The sequence below is a fragment of the Boleophthalmus pectinirostris genome, unplaced genomic scaffold (assembly GCF_026225935.1).
Source record: "Boleophthalmus pectinirostris isolate CB_2022bp ecotype Guang Dong unplaced genomic scaffold, ASM2622593v1 HiC_scaffold_18, whole genome shotgun sequence".
NCBI lineage: Eukaryota > Metazoa > Chordata > Actinopteri > Gobiiformes > Gobiidae > Boleophthalmus > Boleophthalmus pectinirostris.
Window position 1 is genome coordinate 25,468,258 of NW_026571133.1, and position 16,035 is coordinate 25,484,292.

Consider the following 16,035-nt stretch of genomic DNA (forward strand, 5'->3'; position numbering starts at 1 on the left):
TGTTGGCAACATAACACACACACACACACACACACATACATATATACACACACATATATATATATATATACACACATACATATATATATATCCATGGAGATGCTATTAATTGGCCTAGAAGGTTCCACAGTATGGCATTAAACATTTACATTTGCACAATTCTAAAGACATAGAAGAAGACATTTCAAATTATGGCCCATCCCTAACAACATTCTAAAGCAGACCCATGTGCTAATTAATGATATGATGCAAAATTAAAATTACTTACTTACTCAATGTTAACAACAATGCAATTAGAATTTATTCTGCTTTTTAAATTAATTCTTTCTCTGCATTGTGCTTCAAACTGACAGCTTACAGATCTCAGGAGAGAGCCGGACAAAAGAGAGATGGAGGATGGAAATCCGTTGGCCAACTTGACAACTGTAAAGGAGAAATTGCCCACATTGCATTAAGGCTGACACTTTGAATCCGTCCATCGCTGACCTCCTTAGTCTCAACACTGCAGAGCTTTGAACAGCAACGATAATAAAAAGAAAATGCACATTTGAAAAGATGGCCAGCACGGCTGAGTGAGCACTGGCATGTAAAGTAGAAGTGGCATCTATAGCTAGTGCATCCGTCCTCTGGCTCAAACACTTTGAGTATACTTGTGCACACAAAACAAAGAAGAGAGATTACTGTGGGAAACGCGAAGTGACACACTGCCCTGGGCGCTAGCACACACCACATACCATAGCACCACCACTTAAGCACAGAAAAATAAGAGCTGTATAAGCTATAAAAGAGAGGGCACATTAGGACTCTGCATAAGGGATAGCTGCACATAAAAGACAGGCTTTCAGTTACAGAGGACCCAAGCCTTTAAAGGGATGAATACAGTAAACACAAGCACTACACTCAAGGCACTCAGTGGATATAATAAATCTTAGCATTTATTATTAGATCATCTATGGAATTATTAGATGCCCTTTAGAGCTATGAGTGTAGTTTTTCCAAACTTTCAAATTGGTATACATTTTGTTTTAAACTTAGTTATGTGTATGAATGTACACTGCCACCTTGCCATTGCTCTATTAATATTAGCTTAATTCTTTCATTTACAGTAAACATATTCTAATATTAACTCAACAAACAGGAAAAAACACATCTAAATCAAGACAGATGTGTAAACTTGGACTAAATCTGATCTTATACCAGGAGGACTAAACCTGGACTAAACTAAGGACACAACCAGGTCTAATCCAAGCTACAGCAGGTCCCTGGGCTGCACTTTGGACAATGATGAGACTGTGGGAATAGCTGGTTGCTATGTGAGTGATACAGATGAATGGCAGTGGTAAGAGCTGGCTCAATGGCCCTGCTCGCTAACACACTTGTAGCATGATTACAGAGAGCGCACCCTCCCGGCGCGCTGAGGAGGTGATTCACACAAACATCTGCTGGGACACTCAGCTCAGCAGGACACCAGAGCACAGACAGGATAGCAGCCGTGGAGAGGGTCGCCTCAGGCCCCTCGCTCAGGTCAGTGCAGAGGCAAAGGGGAAAAACAGCTGGCAGCAAATATGACCACATTAGACCAGGGCAGCAGCTGACAGAGTAAGGCTGTTATGTATGATGGAAGCACAACGCTATGCTATTGTGTCACCCCCGGAAATAAGAGAGTCCAAGGACCAAGGATAGAGATGTGGAAATGGCAAGTTAGTTTAACAAAACAAAATGGCAAACCTTCCTTTAATGAAGCACTATTATATTGCTATAACCTAGAAACATCAGTTCATCCATGGTTATTAATGTTCTGGCTTTTAACACCTAGTCAGTCCGTGGAAACGTACACACAACATGATGGGAATAAATACATGTGTTTTTAAAATAACTGGTATTGGTAACCATGGTAGAAAACATACTACAATAAAACCTCAGAGGATTACTATGAAAATAAATAAGGCTTGTCTATTTGTAGAAGAGTTGCAGAGGCCAGAGTTGGAAACAGCAGCAGACATAATACAGCGCTCACTCCAGTCAGACTGAAGCTCTGTCTAATTGGGCCGTGTCTGTTCAATTAGACGACTAAAGTCGTGTCCTGCTCATGGACACGCAGAGTCACATCCTGAGGGCCACAGAGGTGTCACGCAGCTTTCATACTCTGCCATTCACCATTATACACCAAATTTCAGCATTTACAGGGAAAGATTAATTTTTATATATTTTAATGTATTTTCTTTTTTAATTAGACTGTATCTGCAACAGTAGTCATATGATACATGAATCGTGATACCACTAATTTACTTCTCCTTTGTCTTTTGTTATATCTAAAAAATAAACATTTTACTGTATTTGCTGCTGAAAATGCATAGGCCTACTTAGGACTAAACAACAAATGTTCTATGCCGAAAGAAGGAGTCGGACAGTCTAAGTCATAACAATGAGGACTGTCAAGGTCAAGGCCCTGTGCATAAGAGCTGTGTTTCAGATAGCACCTCTTCTGAAAAGAACACAAGATCAAACTTCACTGGACCCCTTCAGTCTTATTTTGATGAAATGTTACAAGCAAGAGAGCATCTTAACCCAAGCATTACGCAACATGTGATGTCTGGGGAGCAGAAAACAAGTGCAAAAAGCCAAGATGAGGAAGTGCTTCTTTTTTTTCCAACTTCTTGACCTGAATATTCAAACACCCCTGTGGCTCTGGACAAAGAAACAAGCAAGCACTCACACAATAAGTCCACAATAAGAAAAAGGCCAATGACTTTCCTCCCACACAACACAGTAGGAATAATATATCTCATACTGTAGCATTGAAAAAGAACAGTGAATTACGAGCACACGAACTGAAGACCTAATAATGCAAAACTGCTTTTCCGTAACATTAGAAAATGATCTCCAAAGCTATATCAGATTCAATGCACTTGTGAACATAAATTATATTTTTCTTTAAATACAGGTTCAATCATTTTCAGATTTCAGATTGCATATTAAATTATACTATATCTGAGGTGATAAGAATTAAAGAAATACAATTTTACAAAATCTTCTATATTTTTTGTTCACAGTCTCATAAATTACAGTGATTTTAGCATTAGTATTTACAATTGCATACATCCAATCTGATCACATGCATAAACAGTCTAAGTTTAAACATCACAACAGGTAGCTCTATCCTTTCAAGTAAAGCCATAAAAGGTTGGTGTCAATACAAAGGTCTTATTTGCGCTGTGAAGCCCGAGATTTGCCTCCGGCACTGAATACTTTTCATGCTCAAGTCTAAACATGCCCTCCCCTTTGCACAGGATGTTTCTCCTCCACTCTCTCACTGTACACTAGTTATTCTCTATCCTAATCAACTATACCAGTCTTTTCTCTGCTTTCATGATTCACACAGGAAGAGCTTTGTATGGCGAGGAAGTCTTTGAACGAAAAGTTAAACCTGCATGCAGCTGTGAGCCTTAAACTTCTAAACGAACAGATAGATAGCATAGCACAGAAACATGCAAAACTAAACAGTACTTACGATTTACTGAAGATATGAAACATGGTCCACGAGAGGCTTTCCAAGCCAGCAGCCCCACTTCACTGGGGATGGCATTCCTAACAAACGTCTGCGCAGTGTGTATATGTGTGTTTTTCCCGGACTATTTTGGACGGGCTGGGAACATGGCTGGAGCCTCTGCCCTCCGAGTTACACCACACCGCTCCCAAAGGATGTGTGCTTGCTGTTACCACTACACACCCCTCTCCAAGGCAACAGAAAGACAGCACTTCCACTCACAAAAGGAAGCTATTCTAAACCTGTGCATTAAAAGTATGAAATCGCAGCCATAACACATCTGAAGGTTTCATATAAACAACAAAAATGAAAAACAAGAACATCCTTAAGTGTTTTCACAGCATAAGCTAACCTCTCTATTCCTTCATCTCCTGCTATCTTGCTATAATATAGATCCCAAGTCGGCAGCAAGGAAGCCAGTTTTGTGTCTCCTCCCAGTAGCAATGCCGAGATATGGTCCACCCCTTATGTTGCACGCTTTGGGAAATACTGGGCAGTGCAGGAAAAGGAAGGAGGGGGAAAAGAATGGACAAAAGTGTGCATTTGAAAATCTAGTGGCCAGTTAAGGTTCAGGGAGGAGACACACACTACCAGATGTTTTTACACCAGGGAAGACTGATGTCATCGCCGAGACATGCTGTCAGTAAGTGAACATTTCTATTAGTGGTGTATGTTTTAGCAGTAAAATCACAGTTACCACTATAAAAATACTATACTTAAGCATCAGATGATTGTTGTATTGTGAATTGCTTCATAAGCTAACAAAAGTGCCACAAAAAAGAGATTAATTCATAAACCTTGTCAAGATCTGATGTGCTTTTCCATAGAGCCCCAAGATAATTTGTTCTTTTTATGCGTTTAAATTAAATTTTACAACACTCTTTAAAATATCCCTGCTTTTACACCAAATCCACATCCAAATGCAAACCTGAATTTATGTTTTGTCTACATGATTGATTGATTTTGATTAATTCTAATTTGCAACAAATTCTTGCTCCAGAAAACATACCCTTCAAAAACAAATTTCAATACAATATGGTAAAAAACAAGCATCACAGCCAGATAATGATTTGTTAATTTTATTTATTTATTTTTATTCATAAACACTAATCAGCTTTACGAAATAATTACTACTTCTGAATTTTCACGCTTCACAGTGATTGGTTAAATCCATCTGTCACTCACTCATAGAGCGTGACGGAAGCTGATTGATGTGTGTGAACATAGAGCTGTATTAAACGGAGACAATTCCACATAGCATTGCCACATGGAATAGATCACAATTCGACTGTTCTCGCCCAGCCCAGTGAGTGACAAAGACTCATTACTTTATAGAGCTACAGAAACATTTTAAGAATCTTTTTGGGAGTCGAGTGGCATTCATTCCTTTCGATAGTATGGATTAAGATTGTCTGCTCTTATCACTTGAACAGCGCTCCACACCTTGTTGTTTTAAAGCATGCCTAGTTAAAGGTTAACTACAAAGCCAAGGCAAAAACCCTACAGACAAAAGACTACAGACTAAACTGGGGATTTCCTCATTCTACTGCCTGCACTCGTGATGCTCTCTCACCCCATGTGTTTTTTTTGTGTGTGTGTATATGAGTGTTCCCAAACATACAAGCAGGTCAGATTAAAGCTGCGTGATATATGTGGTTAATATTGTGGATTGTCCAAAACAGGAACGCAGAACATAATCTCTAACTATATTATTTATAGAAAATGGGTTCGAAACAATGGGCTTCTGTTTGGAGTCTTGAGTCATGTGGCAGTCTGACCTTTACATTGCACATGTTTGAATGTGTGCAGCTGGGATTTCTCACTATTTTCCCACACTAAATGATTAGTGTGTATACAAACAGACATATGTTATGACACAATATACAATGAACATGAACTAACTAATGACAAAACTCTACAATAAATATTTTAACCTACAAAATGATTAGTTTGTATGAAAAGTCAAACTAAACACCAGGAAAGATGAGGGCAAGGTGAACAGAGGAGAGATAGGATGTCTTTTTGTTCAAAGCACAGTATTTTTTTTTTTTTATTAAAACCCTAAAAATAGAAGCTACAGTTAAAGTATTTGCACTTTTATAATGTGAGGGGACATAGTAACAGATGTGACCGAGGTGAGACTACACTACACAATAGGGGTCTACAGTACAAATGAAACTTCACAGCGCACACCACATTCCACACGCCACATTCATACCAAAGGTTATTTCAGTGATTGTTGTCTTGGTGTCTACAAAGAGCTGGACATGTTAAAGCTACAAAACAAAACTGTATTCATGTTTGGTAGGGTGACATTAACAGGAATAAAATGTTTACACTAAGTGTCCATTATATTTGCAAATTACTGGCAAGTCATAAATGAATGTTGCTTTGGATCCAGAATACATACTTCTCCAATACTTTACAAATATGTGAGTCTGGTCACAGTTGAATCTCCCCAAGTTCACACGGGCATGATTGACAAGCAGGGACACACATGGTCCATCCATATCAAAATAAATATGACTGAATACAGAAAAAAGAGGGAAAAAATATCACAGGGGACTGTAAAACATTGTGGATTTCTGCAGAATCAGTGCACACAATACACTAAACTCTGTTAATCTGGGGTGAGAGAAATGTTATTTCATTCAAAATGATAGGTGACCATTGAGCTCCTTCATATCAGAGTGACAAAAAAGCTGACTGCATGGTAGTGTTTGGGCCTGTCTTGAGTGGGATCTATCTGTCTGTATTCAAAAGGGAATTGCTAATAGTTAATTCAAGGCTACTGACAAAGCAGTTTGTAAACTTGCAGTTGACCAGAAGACCATGAGTGGATAGGAGAATTAAATGAAGGATGATCATAGGCCAACTGATTGTGTATGAATTAATTAATTAAAAAGATTCATTTTGTAGAGCACAATGGAAAACAAACTGAAAACTGTTTGTGTGTGAAGCATAAGAGAACTTCACTCCAGTTAATCGCCAACCTGTTGAGAGGGGTGCCACTTGCCCAAACCAAAATGGCCACAAAGGAATGGAATTAAATAATCAGTGCTTACAGCACATTCCAGACAAGCTTCCACAAGCCTATATTCAAGTCATGAACAGGTGCTCAGCAAGGACCAAACTGTCAATAGTGAGGACAGTTTACAAATCTATTGATACAATGGTCCATCTCATCTGAGTTAAACCATTTGATACCACTGTACATCCTCTAATCTTCATCTAGGTGAGCCAGAGTTTAAATTATGTAATTCAGGTTACATTTAACTAAAATACGATTGTTAGCTGTTATCAGTCCACTTCCTTTGTATTAAATAAATAAAAATAAATTAGTTATGGGCAGTAAAACCTACATCAATAACAATGACAATATACTTTATCTAATAATTACTGGCTTTGACAATTATTCAAATTGCACATTTAAGGAATCATATAAAAACAATTTTTTTTATTAAATTCCATTAACATAACCAAAACGTCTCCCCAGATAAATGTAGCTCTTACTGGTAACAATGGAGATGATTAATGAATTAGTTACTAAAACACCGGCCATGGTGGCCATGTCTTTTATATTATAATTTAGTGATTTGGGTCTCCAGTATAGATGATTATCCAATCAGAAATCTGAACGAGCCTTATGAGTGTAAATTGTCCATATACTGAGAAAAAAAAAAAGTTAAGGTACTGGCAACCCAGATTCAGTTGTGATTGTAAAATAAAAAATAAATTAAGAGCACAGTCTACATACAGATCCTTTAAATTGTGTTAAATTCAGATGGATCCATATTTACTCAACTCTAGATGATGATTTGATTGTAACATATGCAACTCAAACACAAATGTGTTTTATATTTATATGATGACTAATTGTCCAATTCTCTCTTCCATAAAGCAGTATCTTCTTCCTGTCCTCCTCTCCCTCGCTGTGCCCTGTGGATGTGCCCTGTGGATGTGCCCTGTGGGTGTGCCCTGTGGGTGTGCACTGTGGGTGTGCTCTGGCCCTTGGTGGCTGCCTTCCAGGACAAGCTTTGGATCAAATGCCCTGCTCCACTTCATGAGCACTTGCTAAATCAATAGAAGGCACACAATGACAATCTATGACACAGTAATTACACAAAAGGAGCCACACATATACTGTAGCCGAATCATGGATCTGTCTCTTTTGGTGCAGATCAAAATATCAAAGATTATAAAGCACTTTGTTACAAAAGAGAAAGCCTGCATGAAATTAAGAATGTGGAAAGAATGAACATCATGTAACAGATTTAGTCGGCTAGAATAGACCGAAAGAATCCAAGCACATGAAAACAATTTGCATTGTCTAGTTCATATTTTTTCTTTTTCTTCTAAATTTACTGTTCATTGTTATATTACATTTCATGTTAAACCAACTCCACTATAGTGACTGTAATGTCTTACATGGATGTTTTATAAAAAAGACAAAATTGCACATTAAGGTTTTGTTTATCACACCAGATTAAAACTTGACACTATATTTTATGTTAAATACAAGCAGTCAGGAGAGAAAAATGACATCCAAATAAGTGACTGGGGATAACACCAATGCCTTTAAAACTGCTCTAATTCTCCCAATTAGAGTTCCCTGACACTAAAAGCTATGGTGGGACACACTCCATGGGGCACAAATTACACATGGCTGTTTGCACACAGTACATGCACACATATATATATGTATACAAGCCCATCGCTCATGCATGTAAGCAGATACAGTGGTCCACGCCTCAGGCTGCAGGTGGGGGAAGGAGGGGGTCACATCACACTGCCTGGGTCGAATACAAATACATGCTGACAGAAATGCTCCTGTAGTCTAGTCATGGAGCAAGTGGAGATAGGTTTTGATGTGGGGGTTTCAATTGAGAAGCAAGTAGGTCTAACAGCTGACTATAAAATGCTATAGTGATGGTACCATGTTTTTTTTTCTTAGCTGACATCTGATATTATCCCTAGCTGCTGATTCCTACAATCCACATTACATTTGAAAAATAAAATAAAATAAAATAATAATAATAATAATAATAATAATAAAAATAAATACATAAATATAAATATATATTTAGCTATTTCTATTTAAATATCTTTTGTGATATAATACAATGTGTTGTCTTATATATAATTATTGTGTAAATAAATATACAAGCTCCTCTATATATGTGCGCTTCTATTTTGACTGGGAATGACAAATTGGCACACACAGATTAGGCAAGCTTAGAAAAAAATTTGACCAATATGTCAGAAAAATGTGGAATATTGATCTGATATAATATACAAATATTAACCACTCCAGGTATTCAGTCAGTATCTGTATAACTACTGTCGGTGTCAAAATGCTGACGGAATACAAGTTTAGGTCTTTTTGGAAGTAAAGACTTCACACAACCTATATACACTTGGTTCAACATCACAACATTCACCGTCAATACTTGGCCAGCAATGGAATCATTCATAATCTAACAAACAACGGGAAACAACGGACAACCCCAAATATCTCTCAAAAGCAGTTCATTTTTTGTGACCCGCAACTATGATTCAGATCAGCAAGCATTTCTGACTCCCACTTTCTTACACAGTATAAATGAACAAGCCAGACCAAATGAGTAGCTGACCTCACAGCCTGGCCTGGTCATCTGATTTGTGTTAGCACGCTGCCATAAGTCACACAGCCAGCTTTGTGCAGCGCTACTACATCTAGGACACCACTGGAAATGGACGGACAATTTCAGCATGTCATTTTCTGCTTGCAAAAAAATCTCCTTGAAGGTTAAAACAAATGTCACGAGTCGAACGGTTATTAGGCAAGCTGCCTTGTGTTAAACTCAGCTATGAAAGATGAAGATGGGGCAGTAGACAGTACCCAGCTGCCATGGAGCAATGAAGCATTCGGTGATCACATTTCAAATCACTGCTAAAGAAGGCTTGACCAACCAAAGAACTCAAGCAGATCAGCACACAAAAGGATCAAATGGGATGTGAAAGCAGGAAAAACTCACCAGTCATTGTCAGAATTCTTCTAAGCGACCCAAGCCGAGAAATAGACAGCGGAGTGGACAGGGATGTTAGTAGCACTAGCTGTTCTCAGGGATTCATTTGGTCCTGTTGCAGATGCAGACAGCTCAGTCAGTGCCTGCGTTCTGACTCCTACCTCTCTCTCTGCTGCTGCTGCTGCTTTAAGGAGAGGGGTGGAGAAACGCGGCTCCCTCTATCCTTCTCTTCTCAGTCCGCACACTGCATGTCCTACTTCCTGTCTCGCCTCAGAAATGGGACACAATCTCCAGTATTCAAAATTGCCAGTGAACAATGAATCAAGTTGAAAGTCATTTTTTTAAAGCTTTCTTCTCTTCCTTTTCCCAATCTCAGCTTCTGTTGCTATCACTGAGTGGACTGCACCTCCCATTTGTGTGTCCTGGCACGGGGAGGAGCCTGCATATGCTGTTCATTGGGGGGTGGGGGAGTCACGTGTGAGCTTGTGTGCGGTGCAGCCTAGCTTGGCCCTGCCCCCCTGTGTTATCCAGTGGGAGTGTGCGCACTCTTTGTCCTGTCAACTGTGGAGCAAGTATCTGCTCTTATTGTCAACCACTGCCTGCTGCTAGTCTGTTGTTAAGCCATGGACACTCAAGCTGTGTGGGTTTTTTACACTGAAAAACAGGCCACAGTTTGGCAAAGTGACTAGCAATGGGAGAGAGTGAGAGGGGGAATTTTGGGTGGGAGGGGTTTGTTACGCTCAATTTGACTTGGAATTGGTGGTCTGGCTGGGGTGAAACCAAGGCTATTTGCAGTGTGTCCCATGCAGCCAGAGTGTACAGGCACATGGGGATAAAGGCCCAGTGCAGGGAGGGGAGGTAAGGTGGAACAGCTGGAGAAGCCTGGTCCACAATCCTCTAATCTAATCTTTTTTTTTTTTTTTTTTTTTACCACCATCCGCTAATCTGCTCCCAGTGCGCGTCCGCAGTGATGTCACCAGATATGACATCACCGCAGCCTCACGCACTGACAGATGATACACAGCACATCAGGGACTGTAGAGGCAAACTGATCAGTCAATGGGCTATGTGGGTGTGTGAGTGGAGGAGGTGCACAGTAGGTTTCAATGATGGATCAAATGACGGTGTGACCAGGATTTTTTTCCCCTAAAGTGAATTCAAAATGACAACAAACTACTTTGTTCTTTTGGATTAGTTCATAAATGATATATCAGATGTACCAGATCTTAGAATAGCCAAGACTAAAGCCAAAGCATTAAAGAGCTATTATGCTCGAGTCTGCTAGCTATTATTTGTTGACACCCCTTGATCATTATGTTATAATTTGCATATTTTAAATCTCAATATTAATCTAAAATTACTTAATAAAAGAAACAAGTTTGTCAACTACCTTAGAAAATGGTGGTGTCCAATGGGAGCCTGACGTTGCTGTAAACATCATCACAACTCTGCTGGATAGATGCAGACGCTAGCTTTTTTCATTTGCATCAAAACAACTATGCAGCACTGCTGAATCTTGCATGTATCACTCAAAAAGAAAATTAAATTGGTGAAAAAAGTAAGCAGAGAGCAGTGGTTGTATGCTGGTGGCAGTGAAAACAGGTTGATTTTGTATAATAATACTTCTTTAAACCTGTCTAAAGTCACCATTGAATTTACAGTGACTGCATTTCTGTGAGTTGCTGTGAACCACCATCCACCTGCTCCCCATCACTGGTCCAATATTACAGATGCAGAGAAGTTGTATAGATATACTGTGTAGTATCTTGAATATAAAAATTGTGGTCAAAGAATGTTCAAGTATAATGCTTTAGTTGGAGGGATGCAAGACTTGTTTCGCTCTACAAATCTGTCTTGGAATGTAATATTTAATACAAAGGAAGTCCTGTAAAATGTATGTGCCTAATAATAAAGTTGCATTACAGAAGGTAGTTTGTCAGTGTGAAAGCCCGTGTCAGGCCAGCAGACAGTAGTAGTGAGGGCCACATTTGGAGGTACTGAGAGAAAGCAGACAGTGAGACAGGCAGCCTGGCACCTCGCACTTAAATGTTTGTTTCTAACTAGGTCAGACTGAAGACGCAGAGCTGTGCTGCTGTTGGGCCACATAATGCCCTCTCTAACTCGGCTGTATGGAAATCACAAGATATATAAAAGCAAAGGAAGTGAATTGGCTTGTTTCTACTCGTAAACTCTTTTAGACCAATATTGCGGACCACAATGAAAAAAAACACGTCATCATTCCATACTAACAAAATATTCCCCTCCAAAACATAATGTCTTTTAATTAAAACACATAAGACAGAGGACCTCCTTTTAGGCACTGATGCTATCTTGTGATGGTACGGTATTTAGTGTCATTACTCAAACCTATTGTAAATGTCCTTTTCCGATAAATCACATACTAAAAAGTTGTAGAAAATAAAGACATTTTGCATATGACCATGCCACAGTAAACTACCTGTACTACAATAGTTATATAACTATGTTCAACATGTAATTGTATGAATACAGTTCATAATGAATAAGGCAGAGTAGGTGAACCAGGACAAGGATGAATGAGTGCTTGCATGCTTACTGAGCAGTCCTTTGGAGGGATGCACAGGACACTGCTTTAATGCGGCCCTTGGTATTCCTGTCATGCCCCAGGCCCTATCCATTACAGCTCATTACCTCAGGAGAGATAGAAAGAGAAAAAGGACCAAACTCCAGTAGGGTTAAACTGCGACACAGCATCTGAAGCTCTTCAGCATCTTTGATTTCAAGACGTCACTCAGTAATAATGCATCTGTGTATTATGGGACAGTGCAGAACAACTGTATGCAACAAAAGTCCCCGCAAGACATGGAAAATGAGACACACAGTGATTATATTTACACGAGTGTGGAGTCAGATTGTACATTTGCATATAATATCTATTCTCTAACTGCAATGAGAACAACATAGAGCACATGAACGGTTACTTGTGTGTTGTTACTCATTACGAGCTAAGCATTTTGTGTATGTAAAATATGTGTGACACCAAGCTCATTTAAAGGTAGCCTTAAGCCTTTTTCAAAAGCAGGAGTAACCTTGGAGGAACAACTAAACAATGTAATTATTTCAGGCAACCAGCAAAAAGACAATGCATCAAGACAAAACTTCAGGTATAAATACTCAGCTCTGTCCTTGAAGCAAAATAAAACCATATCCAAAACTTTAAATTATTCCACATGTAAGATGTACATGTATTGCTATATAATAAGTATTGTGAAGTAAAATAATAGATAGACATTGTAATGGCTAAATTCAGTTTGTATAAGACACAGTCTAATATTGCACAGTGGTGGGTAAAGTCAGCTTTGTACAACATATTTTGACCATAAGTGCTGTTTGGTCTACACCACATGCATTATCAGCCCGATGCATTGCAAATGAGATGACAGAAGGAAAGGATGCCAAAGCCAGGAGGAGGAGGAAGGCAAAGATGGACTCTCTTCCTTTTTCACTAATTACATCTTTGTGACCACACCACATCTCACTAAAAGACCATTATGTAATATCTGAAGCGGAGACCACAGGCAAGGCATTGATCCTTTGTCATTATTGTAAAAAGTACAGAAGGTGGACAATGGTTAACATCCCAACATACACTTTCATCATTTCCATAAAATTTTAACAATGTTTTTAACTGTAATTAGCTGGATGCAGTCTGAGTGTGTGCCAGCATTGGCCTTACACAAGAAGACCAAAGAGCACAGGTGTACCCAAACAAAGTCCAGAGGAGGAGGGGAGGTGAGGGGAGGAGTTGAAATGAGGGGGAAGTGAGGGGAGGTGGGACTAGGTTGTTGCAGATGGGAGCTTTAAATTTATAATCAATAATTTGATTTATTGAACGAGGTTCCGGCTGTGCCAATTTAAAAAAAAAAATCCCCAGCAAACAAACGTTAAAAATACATTTCAAAGGGTATATTTGGACAGCATTTCCGCTGGACAGCGATACCCAGGTGGCACCTGGACAGTCAAATGGAAAATACTATAGGCTTTACTTTGTCAATAAAGTGTTAACAGATGGTAGGAGATAGCCGATCTAATGCCAGGAAGTGCAGGTGAAGATGTAAAGGTACACACGAAGAAGGGGAGGAAGAAAGAAAGCGGGATATTACAGTGCGACCACCTGGGGAATGTTTAGAGAATTTAATAACTCTAAATGTCATCACTTTATTGGATTTATGGATGGATGTCTTCCTCTGCTCTCTCTGTGCTGCACTTTTTGCACACACACAGTTTCCATCACTCCCACCTGCAACAATTACTACAGAGTCCCCAATGGTGCTCTTTTATGGGAACGTGACAGGAGGTCTTGTACTGAGGGCTCTTGGCTCCTGCTGTGGGTAGATATGTACAAAGCAAAGCTATTACCAACACTGCGCTGCCTTACATGGACATGGCATGTAGCACAATGGTGCATAGTGTGTAATGGTTTGAGAATAGATGAACATGTATTTTGATGAAATAGTATGTTTAAAGCTGTATATAAAAAGAGTGACCTATATGAACTCATGTATTCCAATAGTTATCACAACTTGATAACTATTTGTCTAATTTGTCCAACTTGTCTAATTTTTCTAAATCACATATACTGAATAAAAACTTGTTATCACTGTACTATTCATTCTCAATTTGATACAAAATGAAATACTCACTACTTCATACAAATTTGAATACCACAATGATGATTATAGACTGCTATTTTAAATGCAAAATAATAATAATATTTCTTCAGTAACATCATGTGGTCTTACATGAGGTCTGTTCTGATATCAATCAGTTTCATTGAGAAAGGATCTATTTAGTCTTTTTTGCCCATTTTTTCCAGTATTGCTAATTGCTAATTGCTCAAATGTGTAATTACCTCAAATACCTGTGGTATCGATTAGTATCTGGGTATGATTTTTTTCCATATTTGAGTCAAAGTGTTTTGTCATTATACATCTGGACACAGAAGAGATCAGATGAGGATGGAGGAATCGACACACCTTACAATTCACACAAACTCAGCACAACACAAACTCACAATTCAGCATAGCACTTAATACAACCACCAGCTAACTGAGACATACGCTGCAGACTGAACAGACTGTTTGACACAAGTGAGAGAGGAGACTGACAACACACAGCAGCTAAGCTAAATAATTATGCAATGGATGGTTTGGGATAGTTCATCCATCTGCTAATGTACTGTGTTATGGAGTGAGAACATGGACGCAGTCCTGCTATGTTACACAAGCAGCTTTCCATAAAAATGTATGAGTCATTGGCAGGAGCTGCTGCAACCCAAATACAGACATTATCTCAAATACATAGGAGGACAATGACAGGCAGACGGAGTAGCACTGTCAGTGGTTTTAACAGTTACCAAATCAAAATTGTCCAGTAAAGGTGTACATAAAAAATAAAAATACCAAGCTGGAATCAGAAATGTTTCTGTTCCTTACAGAAGGCTTGACAGACAGCAAGCAGCGTATGAACTAACAGAGAAATACCGGAGTGGAATTGTAAACTTGTGAAACCAACAACTATCCTAAAAAGCACCTTTACTAAACATTTTAGCAAGTTTAGTCTAGAAACAAAAAGGTTTAAAGTTTGAGACTTACATTGCCTTATGTTATAGTTAGCTTTGGGATAGACTTGGTTGCTAGACTTGGTTGCAGAAATGAAGAAAAAGTGATTTTGTGTTCAGTGAAGGTCAGAGAGGTCACTTGGGTAGAATGTCTCTGTAAGAATGGACCAGGCCAGTTAGATCTCGTTTCTGGAGTTGTGCTTATTTTGCTTGCTGACAAAGGTCCCTGCACAGCCAAACTCCAATCAAAAGCTGAATTATTTGTAAATGAGTTGAATTTGACAAAAGAAAATATCTTGCATGCTAATGTGTGGTTATTCAACATGATTGCTGAGGCAGTGGGTTTGATTAATGCAAATGAATATTTCATTTTGGACACCCAGCTGCTGCTCCTCTGCAGGTCTGCCTTCACTGGAGAGCGCCTCGGGCTGCACTGCCTAACAATGTCACACACACAGTCAATGAGCACCTCAGGGAGATTTTCACAAGACACTGTCCACTTTGTCTAATCTGCAATGTGTGGGAGGAAGGAAGGACATATTCCTACAAAAATAAGCAAGGGCCAGTGAGTAGGATGTGCTCTAAATGTAAAAGAAGGTTAATCGAAGCTTTGATCCATTTTTTGTTGTTTCACCCTCTACTTGTATGAGGAGCTGTGTGTTACAAATGACTCTTCTCATTCTCATTTTGACAATGTGTTTCGGTAGGACCATAGACAACACCTTCAGTGAATGTGAAACAATACAGTCATTACCATTAAACAGATCCATGGGAGCCCTTGATACGTAAACACTGGATAAATCTAACAGGCAAGTGTGTTTCTTTAATACACTGCAAAATAAAGACAATCCAATTTCCTATGTGTTGAAGCACTTTGTCAC

The 16,035-nt window shown here is 39.0% G+C and overlaps 1 protein-coding gene across 7 annotated transcripts in view; it reads right to left on the reverse strand.

Moving 5' to 3' along the window:
• Positions 1-16,035, reverse strand: part of dab2ipb (DAB2 interacting protein b) — a 92,672-nt gene that overhangs the window by 34,684 nt on the left and 41,953 nt on the right. Inside the window, exon 1 of one of the 7 annotated variants that reach the window (XM_055153725.1) lies at positions 9,565-11,073. The exons of 5 other annotated variants lie outside the window; for them this stretch is intronic. Coding sequence is in view for 1 of the 2 variants with exons in the window: in XM_020921627.2 (XP_020777286.1) it covers positions 3,512-3,534 (23 nt within the window). In the remaining variant the exon portion in view is untranslated. Of the gene's footprint in view, positions 1-3,511; positions 3,587-9,564; positions 11,074-16,035 lie in introns of those variants that run through there. One more of the 7 variants, XM_020921627.2, reaches the window with a different exon arrangement.